The sequence below is a fragment of the Tenrec ecaudatus genome, chromosome 2 (assembly GCF_050624435.1).
Source record: "Tenrec ecaudatus isolate mTenEca1 chromosome 2, mTenEca1.hap1, whole genome shotgun sequence".
Taxonomy (NCBI): domain Eukaryota; kingdom Metazoa; phylum Chordata; class Mammalia; order Afrosoricida; family Tenrecidae; genus Tenrec; species Tenrec ecaudatus.
This window is the reverse complement of record NC_134531.1, coordinates 118622408-118637241: the sequence shown is the minus strand read 5'-3', so window position 1 is coordinate 118637241 and position 14834 is coordinate 118622408. Positions and strand designations below refer to the sequence as shown.

Genomic DNA, 14834 nt, shown 5'->3' with positions numbered 1-14834 from the left:
AAAAAAAGAATGTTACTTAGGTCCGTTTGGAAAAAGTGCTGTTTAAAGTCATGCTGCCTATCTCTCAAGTATTTTCCTTGAGACTTTGGACCTGCACAAAAGAAATATGCAAAATCTATTAAAAATGGATCTCGGCCATTGTTTGCAGGTTTTGAATATCATTATTGGTGACATTTCCTCTCCATAGCTCTCGGTGGGCTGCAACGTCCCAATTTGACTCTTTGCTATAAGACTGCGTGCTAACCCAGAAGGGAAACCCAAAGGGTTTAGGGGTGAATCTTCCAACTCCATCTTTTTTTTTTTTAACTTAGAAATAGCTTCAAACCTGTCTCCTCAAAAGCAGGAAGTAATCAAGGCCAGGTTGAACTCTGCCTCACCCCACCTCCACCCTCTTTTTTCTTCACTTTGCTTTGTCATCTTGCATATCAGAGCGTGTGGAGTTTATGACTTTAGAAATGCCTGGCACGACTGTCTTTTATTTAAACGACCACCACACAAGACTGGCAGTGCTTAGGGACGTCTCAAGGCTGAGGTCAGGAGGATCAGGGCCTGTTGCGATATCGGGGATTGGAGAATTGGGGTGAAATTTAGTTAGCCCATTCTCCCTTGTAGTCTATAGACCAATCTTCCACTCCCTTCATTCGCTCTGGCCAAGGGCCCGTTCCCTCTACTTGGGCTTCCAGTTGCTGCTGCTGCTGTGTCACCTTCTCTCGTTCTCTGTGAACCCACCTAATCCAGTTGAGCACACTGGGGGGCAGGGGGGCGTTCAGTGTCCAAGGGACCTTGCTTGTCCTTGAGACTTCCGTCAAGGTCCATCTAATCAAGTGAGGCAAACAGCGCTTTTCATTTACCCTGCTCCCTGCGCTGCTGCTGCTGCTTAGAAATTGCCATGCAATTTAAAAATGAAAAATGTTTCATCTCTCATGATCCCAATTTAAAATGGCTGGGAGTGGGAGCCAAGTATTTTCCCAGAGACTCTTGGATTTTTCCCAGTTGTCCTATCTCATTTGCCTGATGTAGGGAAGCAAACTGGGGGATTTCTCTCGTCCTCGCCCTCACTGCCTCCCCCCACCCATTCCCCTCTTTTCTTCCCAGATGGAAAGCTGTATTCAGCCACGGTGACGGACTTCCTGGCCATCGATGCCGTCATTTACCGCAGCCTCGGCGACAGCCCCACCCTGCGAACCGTCAAACATGATTCAAAATGGTTGAAAGGTGAACAAACAATTCAAAGCACACAAGAGATGGGATGGAGGAAGCGCATAGCTTGCGGGAGATTTCCAGTCTGGATGGACCAGACTATAGTATCGTTTTTGTAACGGCTCCTGGCAGACAAGAAAGTGGAAATTGCCTCTTTGGCCCAACTGATGTATTACCTCCCCTTTCTTTCCCCCTTCCCATCAGTTCCTAGACTATTAACTAACAAGTCCACTACGATCGAAGGCATGGCATGAATCTGTCCCTGCTGCCCCGAGGTCTCATGTCTACATCCCACAGGAAAAGAACGGAAAGATTCGTTCATATGGAAGGGGACAGAAGGGTTGGAGCCATTGGAGAAACGGAAGGGGGATAAAAACTCTTCATAGCTGTGAATGAGTCATAGTTGACAGGGAGATGTGCACAGGTTCTGTGCTGTGTGATAAGATGCTTCCATCATGGAAAGTGAAATTACTGAGATATGCATAACTCATTTATTCTCCATTATTGATGGTAACAGCTCCTGAAAGGGATAATGTGTAGGCTCAAATGCCTCGCGAAATCATCAGCGTTGGCACGAATGAAGTCATTGCAAATGGTCCATGGTGACCAATGTTTAATGGCCCTATACTTTTCATCAATAAATTAATTCAACTTAATCGACAATTGTCTTTGACTAAAAATCTTCCATTCTGATTGACATGGTCCCAATTAAAGTGTTCATTCATCCACAGAGCCATATTTTGTCCAAGCGGTGGACTATGGAGACTATATCTACTTCTTCTTCAGAGAAATTGCAGTGGAATACAACACGATGGGAAAGGTGAGAAAGGGTGCCCATCTGGCTTCCATTGGAATATTTCTAGAAACCCACTGTGAGGCAGATGTCTTGAATGGCCTTGCCAAGAGAACCATACAGCTTACTGACATGGTCATGGTTTTGAGCAGATTTGGTCACAGTTTGGTAGATAAGAAGACATGTGTGGTCTTGAAGGTCTTTTTAAAAAAATATTTATTGCATTAAGCATAACAACAGCCAATAGACATCATCCCAAACAGAAACTTAGCAACCTCTTCCTGTCACACCTGGTGGCGAATAATCAACTTCACTGCTCTGCCCTATGTGCTTTTTCAGAGCAGAAACAGATTACAGAGAGCTTCTTAAATATTTCTCTCAAAAATTTAATTGGCAGATGTTTCCCCGAGTTTCACCTGTCTTACGGTTTGGGTTCCCAGGTATACGCAAAGCTTTTTCTTTTTAATTGAGTTGCTTGACAGAGGGAGGGTAAACAGCCAGGGATCTTGAAGCAAAATTGAAAAGCTTGAGCTTTGTCTCTTTTTCAAAAAGCAATAGAACACTTAAGGGATTCCATTTCAGTACTTTTTTTTCTTCAACCAGTGTTCAAGGTCACTCAGGTAGAAGGCATAAATAAAATGTCAGGATGCTTGCTTAGTTAGAGGAATGGCAAACTGAGAGTACAACACTCAGCCTGCAGACAGCCAGCGAGGATGGTGGAGCGGGTGCCTCCAAAGTGAGCTTTTGTTTGTGGAAATAAACAGCGAAGCAGTCTGTATGGAAATGAGTTTATGTGCTGGGAGCTGATCCCCTGAAGGATTTATGGCTCTGCATTAAATGCCACAGCCTTATCTTTTAAAACATGCTGCTCCAGTGCCGTTTCCCTCGTTCGTTTTTTCTGTGTTCACTACTGATTTTAGGAACACGGGGTAAAATTAAGCAGCACCTTGTTCTGTTTTCATTTTCAAGAAAAGCGATTCTACTCAGATCTCTTCCTCGCAATGTAATGCTTCTTTCCCCTTTTGCGTGCGCGGTTCTTCTGCAGGTCGTTTTCCCGCGCGTGGCTCAGGTGTGCAAGAGTGACCGGGGAGGGTCTCAGAGGGTCCTGGAGAAACAGTGGACGTCCTTCCTCAAGGCTCGCCTGAACTGCTCGGTTCCCGGAGACTCTCATTTTTATTTCAACATTCTCCAGGCCGTGACAGATGTGATTCGGATTAATGGCCGTGATGTCGTCCTGGCAACCTTTTCCACACCTTATAACAGGTAACCAGGCCCTGGCAGTGTTGACCGAATCGCTTCTTCCCGTCTTCCTCTCCCCAGGGGCCCTCTTGCAATACCCAGTGTTCACAGCTGAAGGGAGGATTGCTGCTCATTATGTGTAGCTAAGAAACACTTGCCATTCCATCTTCATCAACAAATTAACAGCATACGAATGGTCAGATTGGAAATTTAGGGAAAGCAATGGGTTAAATTATAATATTAACTTGTATTTTGGGGGAGTCTTGTCATGTAAACACATGGCATGTGAAATACATGTTATTTCTAAGTCCTTCTAATCCTGGAAACTGGATCCTATGGTTCATCTTTTTACATTTCTACTACCTGATCCAGGTTGTCAATGGTTGGAAGAGGATCGTTTAGAACTCTAGAATTTATCTTCTGTCTCTGCATCTCAGCCAGTTTTCTGTTTGACTCGTGGTATGATTGGTGACTTTATACATCAGATACGTGAAACTTATTAAAATGCTACAGAGTGAAAGTCAGGATTCAGATCGTGTTACGTTGCATCTCCTGGTGGGTATTCTGGTTCATGGCCACTCAAAGGAAGTTACCCTCGAATAGGCCACCTTAACAAGATTGTTCAAGGTGCAGATTTCAAGGTCCGCATTATTGTCTCACTCAGGAGGTAGACGACAGGGAAGATTTAGAAACCAGATGGTTGCACATAGAAATATCATAGAGTGCCTGGTCCTCCCTTTTATTTTAATTTAGTTACTCTAAGTCATTGAACAACGAGGAAGCAGTCCGTGGACTGCTTCTCTGTGTTCGCTGTGCTGCCATCGCAACGCGACAATGCAGATCTTTGTGAAAACTGCAAGGGGTCAGCGCTTCACCCTTGAGGTCGAGCCCAGTGACACCGTTGAGAACATAGTATGGCTGTAAATACTTAAAGCCGTCAAGTCAATCCTGCCCCGTAGTGACAAATCTTTATGCAAGCAGATAGCCTCGTCCTTCTCCTACAGAGAGCCTGGTGGGTTTGAACCTCCAGCCTTTTGATTTGCAATCCAAGCATTACCCCAGGGTGCCACTGAGGCTCCTTACGGGCAATCGGTTACACTCCTGGGTATACTCAGAGCTATTTAAAATACAGACTCAAATGGATTCTTGTACACCAATGCTCACTGCAGACATCGTGTCCATGGTGACGCCTTTGCCCAAAGATAGCCTCGGTCCTCCACAGGTTCACCAACAGGTGAAGGCCAAAACAACAACAAAAGATCCATTATAGAGATACTGTAGGTGGGATATTATTCAGCAACAGAAAGACATGGAGTTTGATATGTACTACCTCATCGATGAAGTCTGAAAACATGATGTCAAATGACATAAGCCAGACACAAAAGGATTTCTCGCTACCATGGAGCCAGTGCTGCCTCATAGTGACTTTCACCCCCCACCCCACCACCGTGGGTTTCTGAGACTATACATGGTTATGGGGGTGGAAAAAACAGTCTTTCTGCCACTCAGCTGCTGGTGGTTTTGACCTGCCGATCATGCGGATCGCAGCCCAAAGCATGACCACGACACCACCAGGGATCAAAAGACCTAATCTTGTATTGTTCTAATATTTAATATCTACAATAAGCAGGATAAAACTAGACCCTTACCAAGGACTGTGGAGAGGAGGGAGGGTGGGGAGCTACTGTTTAGGGGTACTGAGTGTCTGTTTTGGCTGATGAAAAGTTTTAGAAATAGTGATGGTGGTTTCACATTGTGAACATAATTAACGTCACAGAATTGCATAATTAAACGAAGAGAAAGGAAGGTACATAAAAATATAAACTCATATTGCAGGATGGCTTACATTTAAGTCACCTTTAATCTCTTGTAGGGGTTATCAGATTTAAAAGTAGACAAATTATAAAAACTCAGACTTTGCTATTCCTAAATTGGAATTCATCTAGCTATGGTTTTCAAAAATGCGTACTGTCGAGGTGCAGCTGGACGCAGTACTGGTAGACTTTGACTTTAAAGATTTACGTTATTATGGTGAAGTGGGGCTTACTTTGTGATTATACCAATAGCTCCCTAAGAATTTTAAATAGTCAGTTTAAAATGTTTTCGGAAAGTGCATCGCCATAGTGCATGCTGATGCAGCTTCAGAAAACCTAATTATTTGTTCAGTAAATTTAGAAAATGGTTGTCGGTTCTCCCAGTTTTTCATCTGTACACTGCGGTTCCTCTCTGGATTTAACTCCTTCCCTTCTAACCCTTCTCCCCACACACACACTTCCTGACTCAGATGTTTTTCCAATCCCTAGAGCCTTCCCTTTGCTCTGGGAATAAACCCCAAATTCCTTGTCAGACATCAAAACCCCTTTCTGGTCTGATTCCATCTCTTCCCCCAGCTCCTCTCCTCGCATCCCTCCTGCCAGTCTCTCTGGGTCACACCCTAGTGGAGCCAGTTCTTGAATTGCTGCACTTTGCTCATGTCCTGCTGTCTGCAGCCCATGGGAATCCTGAGGCCACACCCAGCCTCAGCCTCAGCTTGACTCCTGTGGGCCTTCGTGTGCACGCCTCTTCTCAGATTGAGCTGGGCCAGGAGCTGTTGCTGCTGGTGTTATAGTTACCGTTTAGTGGACTCCACAGCGAACTCGGAGCTAAATGAAGGCGGGGATGCCATATTAAAGAACATCCTTTGGTTGAGATATATGATTTGCAAGTGTATCTCATAAATAGTTGAATGGAAATAGGGAATAAAGAAAAGACGTAAATGGGGAAGGTAGGAGAGTAAAGAAGGAAGAAAGAATGATTTTCAAGCCATCCTAACTTTGGGAAGAGTATCAAACTGTAGAGTGTCTTAATTTTTCACATGACACCTCATAAAATCCTCCTAGCAAAACTTACTCCTTTTTTTGTATTAGACAAGCACAAATATACATTCCAGTAACTCTCAGTAAAAGAGATTTGAAGAGTCTTACAAAAGAAATCGGATCTGAAATTCCAAGACAAATGGAGTTCTGTTTTGTATACTCAATTATTCAAACAATATATACTTTGTAAACAGACAATCCTTTAAATTTTCCCTATTAATCCTCTACCTTGCCTAAAATAAGCTTTTTATCTTCTCCTTACATCTAGCTTTATTAGTAATACTTCAATGATTGTGTTACGAAATTAAAGATGCCATAAAATTCTCTTCACCACTATGAAGTGACTTCCATAATCCTTCTCCGTGCCCCAAATCCAGACTACATCATTCACTCTGCCTGAGACCATGTTCCCCCACTGCAAATCACCAGGGTCTCTTGTCCTGGGCGCTCTTGCAATGGGTGCCCCACTGCCGCAAACATAATAACAGCTCTTGAGCTCTGTTTCATACCATTAACTTTGTCAAAATCAAGTCAATATCATCGTAAAAAAAATGTGGGTGCAGATATCAACAGTACGCTGGTTGAATGGATCATTTATCCCTTCCCACAATGATTGATTTTCATTTAAAAAACAAACAAACTCCTTAAGTCCTTTCAAGAGGTGGAGATTCTCGTCCTTATTATTACTTACTACTTCTACTTTCTAGAGAACTTTATTGGCAAAGCACTAGTACTTGAGCCTTATGTAAATAAACGAGTGAAACTATAAATACAATATAAAATAAGTGTAGGTTCCCCACACACACTTTCTCACACCCGGAGGTCTTAGTATACGGAACCGAATTCAAAAAGCATGCATGGTTCAAAAAGCATGAGATTCTTATTGCAAATGTTCCCCAGGACTAGAGATGCATAATGTTCTCCAATGGACTTTATCTTTGGATTAATGCTGATAACATTGGCAAATTCAGGAGATTTCTATATCAGCTGCTCAACGATTGTGCCTTTTTAAACAATAGTGCTTTCCAGAGAGAGTCAAACCATGAAGTGTTTTTCATCCCCCCCACCCCCACCCTTGTAGAGCTTGCTGAAACCACTCCATGAAAAAATTCTCTTCATGCGTAATGCATCCTTTCCATTTGTGTCTTCACGGTATAAATCTGAAGTTTCAATTGCTGACCACCAGACAGTTTCCTTGGAGTAGATTTTCCTAACTGCTGAGCAATGTTGTTCTGTGCATCCATGTTGCAGCATCCCTGGGTCGGCCGTCTGTGCCTATGACATGGTCGATATTGCCAATGTGTTTACTGGAAGATTCAAAGAGCAGAAGTCTCCAGATTCCACGTGGACTCCAGTCCCTGATGAACGAGTGCCTAAGCCCAGGTATGAGGGAATCGTTTTCGGGCCAAAGTGTTAAGCTTCTGGCTCTGGGAAGCATGTATCTGACCCTCCTTTTCATCCAAATGTGGTACCGTCCATGCTGACCAGGTAGATAGCCCATGCTGGAAAGATGGGACAGACTGAGCTCAATCGCCTTCATCCTCTTCAAAACCTGGAGTTGTTACAGTTGAATCCATAGCTTTAGTTCTTTGCTCAGCCTCTGTGCCTGTGGTCTCTCCACAGTGCCCTAAAAGTGAGAAGACCCACCTGGCCCACCTCGCCCCACTGGCCTAGAGGTAGGGAAACAGTGGCTCCGGGAGTATGTTTTGCAAGTTCACGAAGTTGGGTAAACACTTTCCACTTTCCTCCTAGCTTCCATCCAATGTCTCAGAGACCTTTAGCCCTGCCAGTGGTTATGCTTTTGACAGCTAATGGAAAATTGGGCTTTTTGAACCCACCCCGCAGATTCCTGCGGGAAAGACCAGGCAATAGACTCCCGTGAAGATCACAACCTCAGAAAGCCTCAAGGGTAGAGTTACTCTGTCATGTGGAGTTACTGTGCATCCCAAGTCAACTGACATGTGTCTTTCATGCCTAATAACTATGAGTCACAAGTGGTGTCTTAAGAAATGGCGACCATGCCAGATCTGAGTGGATTCCAGGCTTCCAGACCGAGGGCCAGAACAGTTCTGCTGACTGGTGAATTGTTATGGTAGCTCTGCACTTCTATGTGACCTCTCACTAAACCATTCTTTGCCTTCATTCTGATTGCACCAGAGTGGAACTCTGTCCTCCCAGCCTTGCGCCTGCTTTCTCTGTGTCCCGTAACTGCCATAGTTGCATGACAACCCAGGTAATCTGCATCCTAGAGATGCCTCCACTGGTGGCTGCCTTCCCCCACTGGCTTTGTGTGCTTTTGGATGGGAGCCCAGGGATCTATTGTTTTGTAGGGGCTGTTTTTTTTTTTTGCTTCCAACTTCCTCCCCCAATCTCCAATTCCCTATACAAATTACCAAGCTCTTTGCATTTAATTGAACTAACTTAGACAATGGGAGCCTCTTTGCCCACTGTGATTCCTAAATCATATCCCCGGAATTATCTGCCGTGTTCACACTCTCGCTTATGGATAGCAGCCCAGGTGCAAATATCACACCCGGTCAACCACACTCATTTTCTAAGGAAAGGCTTGGGGGGAAAGGCACGTCCTTCTTTTAGCTCCCTATTCAGTAGGTAGAAAGCAGAGCTAATCCTGAGGGGTTAGGTCATGGGGAGTGCTGATGTAAGATTGTCTCTTCCGCATGTGAAGAGGCTCAGACTCAGTTGACAGAGAGCTTGCTTATGGGACTTTCTACCAAAGTCAGTCATTTGGCCACATGTCCCCTGTGGCCCTCTTACAGGCCCTCCCCTGGGCTGGATAGGTTAGTACATGAAGACCAGTTCCCAGAGAAGTGACTCCACCTCAGTGACCGCGTGGGTTTCAGAAAAGAACTGTGCTCCATTGGGTTTTCAATGGCCGTTTTTTTCTGAGGGAAATTGCCAGGCCTTTCTTCTAAGGCACCTCTGATGGGACTTGAACTTTCAGTTAACAGCCAGGCATGTTATTGTGCACACTCATCCGGAAACAGTTCGCCCCTGAGGCAGGGTATGCTTAAGAAGCATGTGCTGCAGAAGAGCAAGGAGCCTACCTTTCCTCTCCTGTGTCAGCGAGCCAACCTGAAGACATGACTGGCTCGGGTAGTTTCCTGGTCTGAATCTATGGGGCTGTTCCTCAACTTCTGAAATGACAGCATTTTCTGTAGAAGGGAATTTTCATTCTCAGCACTCAATGACAAGGAAATGACATTTCAGGAGAGACTCTTTAGTACCGTTGGTCTTTTCATATCTGCTATCACCAAACACAGATCCAGCACAAGCATGGGGCCTGGCTGGTGCATACCCTGCAGTCACTTAGAAGGTCTTTGTCTTTTACACGTGTGACCGAAAACTAACTGAACTCTGTCTCTCTGCTGCACATACGCCTGAAGAATGGCTGCCAGGGCTTGAGGATGGCTGTGCCGCCCCTGAGATGCGGGTAACCATGCAGCTGTTCACTGGTTTCGGCCTCCATCCCTATTTACGGGGGTTCATTTGTGCTGCTGAGAGGGAGCCAAGCAGGCTGCCCTGGCGGAGGCTCCCTCTGGAATGGGGAGGCGGCCCAGAGGAAATCTAAGCGTGTTTCATTTGGTGGCATTCGGTATTGTTCAACTTCCTCCTCTCAGCCTGCGGGACCTTCTCCCTCGTGCCAGATGCTGAGAGAAGCAGTTCATTCAAAGAATTTGCCATAAGGCAAAAAATAAGCTCCTTCCAACCCTGTGCTTTGTTTCAGGCCTGGGTGCTGCGCTGGCTCATCCTCCTTAGAGAAATATGCAACCTCCAATGAGTTCCCCGATGACACGCTCAACTTCATCAAGACGCACCCGCTCATGGACGAGGCCGTCCCTTCCATCGTCAACCGGCCATGGTTCTTGAGAACAATGGTGAGGTACGTGGCTCGAAATCAGCTCCCAGGTGACTTGCCTGCTCCGCTTCCCGTGTCCGAGAACTCCCCATGTTCTGAGATGCCACCAGCATCTTCTGGTGTCCTGGGCACTGATTCAGCTCTGAAATCCTGGCAGGGTGAGTGGATGCCATGAGTTCCCCAGAGCACCATTCCCAGCGACAAGACAGCCTGTATTGGGAGGCTCTCAGGCACGTGCCTGCTTTTAGAGGGCTCAAAGATAGCCCTGCCATGGCTAGCCCATTCACCTGAGCTGTGAGCGGTGTGAAGCAGGATCCGGTAGTTCTGTTTGGTGCCCACCTTCAGTGAGTTGATTGGAACCTGGAATGTTAGCTGTCGGATGGTGCGTGGATGTCACACTTGCAGTAGTCTGCCCGTGGGAAGGACTCATACTTCATATTCCTTCTCTGAAGTGACGGCCACCAGAGAATGGACGGCGGATTAGAGATCTGTGATGACAGGAAACGTTTTCCCTTATATGTTTTAAAAGCGTGTCTCGACGTAGTTCAGGAGGCTCCCCAAGCATCAGCTCCCGAAGCATCAGTAGCAAACATCAGAGACAGCATTGATAGTTAGCCTCTTTGATTGTTTTTCCTCTCACCTTTCATTTTGTTAGATGGGAGGTGGGATCATCATTCAGACCTGCTCAACAAATTCTAAAGGAACTATAAATCTGCCTCTATTTCTTTTCTCATGACTTTATTGAGAGGTATCAATGCTACTGAGAGTATGAACGCAAGAAACTGGGCCCTTGCCCATAAGATGAACAAAACCATTCTGTGGAGCCTGCCGGAGGGTCCATGTCTCCTTCTGCCTGCCATGCTTCATAAAACGAAGTATCTCTGGGATGCGGAATGGTCGGAGGCTCTCAGAGAAAGAGGATGTTTAGTGGGACTTAGCTAGGCGTGTGCATTTCCACAAATCTGTTTGGCTGATACAACCTTATATTTAGTGCCACCAGCTCTCAGCCTCCTGGGACAATCAGAGAGCATTCCGCTTTGACATTGTGTCCACAAACGTTACACCGCAGTAGAGCAAAGTGGAGTATAGAGAAAGTTTAGTATCGCCCCCCCCCCCACCCCGCTTCCAATGCTAAATGATACATTGCAAGGACACGCCAGCTTCCCCTCGTTGACTCTTGGAAAGTGATCATCACTGAGAAGCTTCAGACACGGAGCGCTGTCTCTTTATTATGCAGCTTGGCCTTTGGAACCATGCTCGAGTGCTGCATATGGAAATAAGGGGTCAGGAAAGCTTGACATATATTTTTATTGAAGTTATTACTAGGAAGCTATGTCACAGGGGCTCGTAATGGAAAAGGAGGCCTGTCGATGATAGACCAACAAAGAGATAAAACATGCGATCCTATCATTCTAGATACCGCCTGACCAAAATTGCAGTGGACACTGCTGCTGGGCCCTATCAGAATCACACTGTGGTTTTCCTGGGATCAGAGAAGGGAATCATCTTGAAGTTCCTGGCCAGGATAGGAAACAGTGGTTTTCTAAATGACAGCCTTTTCCTGGAGGAGATGAGCGTTTATAACCCTGAAAAGTGAGTGGAAGACTTGGTGATTTCGTTGTAATTATTTGTTGTACTTGTAGATCCTTTTCATTCAGAGAAAACTATGTGAGACTTACATTGAATCCCTTTTTTAAAATTGATTTTTAATATTTGTTGTAAAAATCTTTTAGCATATGCAATGACTTTCTCCTTAGTAGTAACTGTGTGCTGCCCACCAAATGCAGTCAAGTATGCACATGTGTACACGTGCATATATGTCTCACTTGCAGTTGGGTAGAATTAATATCACCTTGTGGGGTTTACCAAGAGTCACAGAGCAAGAAGAACTGACCCAAGCATCTATGAATCTGATTTCACATCCTTTCAAAATTAGGTGCAGCTATGATGGAATAGAGGACAAGAGGATCATGGGTATGCAACTGGACAAAGCAAGCAGCTCTCTGTTTGTTGCCTTCTCCACCTGTGTGATTAAGGTTCCCCTGGGCAGGTGTGAACGTCATGGGAAGTGCAAAAAGTATGTACTGTTGGCCTCATTGACCCCTTAGAAAGTCCACCAGCATAAAAAAGGATGCCTAGGTCGCTCATGACCCTCCTCTTCCTGCAGAACCTGCATCGCCTCCAGAGATCCATACTGTGGATGGGTAAAAGAAGCAGGTTCCTGTGCGTGTCTCTCACCCAGCAGCAGGTAAGGATCCCAAGGTGTGGGAGAGGGCAAGGTCAGTCAGCCGTACTTGTGCCATGCCTCCCAGTCTTCTGTACACCAGACTTAACAACACTACTGCCAGTCCTTCTTCTACTTTTCCTAGTTCATAGTACCCCCACAACATCACCTGTGACGATTGCCAACCAATTCATCATCCCTAGGTGGATCAGAAACGTAGAAAAGGGAAGCCCCGTGGGCTCCTATGCCTTCTCCGGGGAGCCATGCAGGAAGGTGCGTGCCTTGTTCATTGTTGAACAAGAAGAGCAGAAAAAGGAAGCATGAGGATCCCAATTAGATCACTGAGGTAGTTTGTCTGCCATAGCAAACTGGGCTCTTCTAATTGACCGTGCAGGGCTGAGGTGAAATTGCAGAGCATTTGTTTAACAATGCATTTGTTCAGCAAATCTGGTGTATACACCCTATAAGCCTTCCTCCTGCTCTGGAGAACAGTTGACCCTCTTACTCCAAAGGCCATCAATCAATCCTTGGCGATTCTCCAGCAGATCCGCTAGATGAGGCCAGGGATGTGGGTGTTATCGAAGTGCTACCCTAGCTCTCGGTGCTTCAGTGGGATTGGTTAAGAAGTTTCTATCGTTTTCAATCAGTGGATGTGAAATTGCAAATAACATTTGGAGCGACATTTAATGCATGCCCTTGGCAAGTTGTGTCAATTCAGGGAAGAGGCCACATGGCAACCACTCCATGTATGTCCACAAATCCAAAGGGAGAGTCGTGCTGTCACCCCAGCGTGCTCGGCGTGCTCTCCCCTTTTAGAATAACTATACAAACAACCCCAACTAGCTGATGGTCACTACCGCTGTAACATGAGGGAGCCACTCTCCTTACTCAGGCCTAGTGCGAACTGTAAAATCGCATCTGGAAACTTGATCAGTGCACAGGTTTAACTCACTAGCCATTACGAGAGCACCTTCACTAGCAGCAGTACTGACGTGTCTTAATCTTAGGGCGCCATACCTTTTTATGGGAACCCTTGCGTTGAAGGAAGAAAGAATCCCAAAGCATAGGGAATGAAGCTATGAAATGGCCTCCATGCTCTTTATCATCCAGATTGTGTGTGTGTGTTAATGTCAACAACAGAGCTCTAACATAGTTCTCTTGGGGAGCCTCCCACATATTTCAGCAACACTGGGATGGCTCTTACTTGTTTTCATTAGGACTAGAAATGTTAATCCTATGGGGGACGAATTTGATTTTGAACACAACAAGAGACATTGGAAAACAAACCTGGTAGATTATTAGATCAAGGTGTGACTTTCAAAATAAATTAGGTTTCCCATATGGCTCATAAATAAACTTGAAGGCAGTTAGTTGTAAAAGAGAAGACTTATTCGATTTATTTCCTCCAAAGAAAGACAACTCCTTTGGAAGTTTCTTCAAAATTGTACTTGTTCAAATACTGAAAATAAGTAGTATTTAATAGGCCTTTGTGTATTATTTTTTACATAGCCGATACAGCCCATCGGTGACCTGGGACATGCAAGAGCACTGAATGTGTGGACACACTTAAGAGTGACACTGCTGAGGCTCTGGATTAGGACTGGGGGAAACAAAATTCGCTGGCGCTCTCAGCAACAGACCCCAGCAGGTCCTCCTTTCCCATGGCCCCTGTGTGGCCCACTTGTATGGCCCAGAGACTCTTTTGCCTTTGACCGAGTGATTTCTAAGGAAAAAGGCCAGGGAAGACAAGCATGGCCTAGATGAGAAAGAAGAGAAGACTTGCATTTGTACATGTATAGATTTCTATACCATCAAAATGCAAGGCATATATTTTCATGTATATTTTTAAATGTTTAAAAAATTATTCTGAGAATCATGATAAAGAAAGACTATAACAAAGCCACAAACAAGTGAACTCCGAGTATCTGAACCAAGTGCTGAAACCATGGAGTCTCTTTGGAGATTCGCATAAGATTCATTTCTATAAAATGCAGAGATAAAGGAGCTGCTAGCTAGTCCTTTCCTGCACCTGCCCTTCAATTTATCAAAATGTGTTGCTGCTTTCTTGGGTGAAACTTAAGACTCATTCCTGAATAATGACTCCCCTTATTGTGTTTCTCTCCCTCTCCCGTTGTAAAGGCTGGCCTTTGAGCAGGACATAGAGCGTGGCAACACGGATGGTCTGGGGGACTGTCATAGTAAGTCAAGCTTTGTACCCACGTTTATCTTTGGGCAAAGATGCTTTCTCAAAATGGCCTAGAACCACTACCCCGAGTCTGGTACTGAGCGCAGCTGTTGCGAAGGCATGCACAACTAGCTGAGATCATCTTTTAAAGAACAACATTGTACAGCGTGTGTTGGAAAGCCCGTGCTGTCTGTTTTTCTGCTGTAAATGCTGGCACCTATTTTGTCTGAACCATGCTGTGGAGCATCTCCCGTCCCTCAAGGTCATTAATAATCGTGGAGCAGGTGGTTTCTATCAGCGCGTCCCTTATAAAGCCACCATTGTTTGGGGTTTGGGGAGGGGGTGTTTTTGCTTTGAGGGTTTGGTGTTTGAGTTTTCCTTTTGTCATGCTATCACACCCTACACCTTAGCCCAATCACAGAAAGACTGATCCCTGGATGCAAGTTTTCTGTGGAGTGGGA

The 14834-nt window shown here is 45.3% G+C and overlaps 1 protein-coding gene across 1 annotated transcript in view; it reads left to right on the top strand.

Moving 5' to 3' along the window:
- The window catches only part of SEMA6A (semaphorin 6A), a 151928-nt gene that overhangs the window by 96650 nt on the left and 40444 nt on the right, over window positions 1-14834 (top strand). Inside the window, exons 8-16 of the mRNA XM_075541419.1 lie at window positions 1096-1215; window positions 1932-2020; window positions 3039-3256; window positions 7339-7470; window positions 9833-9988; window positions 11381-11557; window positions 11901-12041; window positions 12132-12212; window positions 14328-14386. Of these exons, the coding sequence (XP_075397534.1) occupies window positions 1096-1215; window positions 1932-2020; window positions 3039-3256; window positions 7339-7470; window positions 9833-9988; window positions 11381-11557; window positions 11901-12041; window positions 12132-12212; window positions 14328-14386 (1173 nt within the window). The remainder of the gene's footprint in view (window positions 1-1095; window positions 1216-1931; window positions 2021-3038; window positions 3257-7338; window positions 7471-9832; window positions 9989-11380; window positions 11558-11900; window positions 12042-12131; window positions 12213-14327; window positions 14387-14834) is intronic.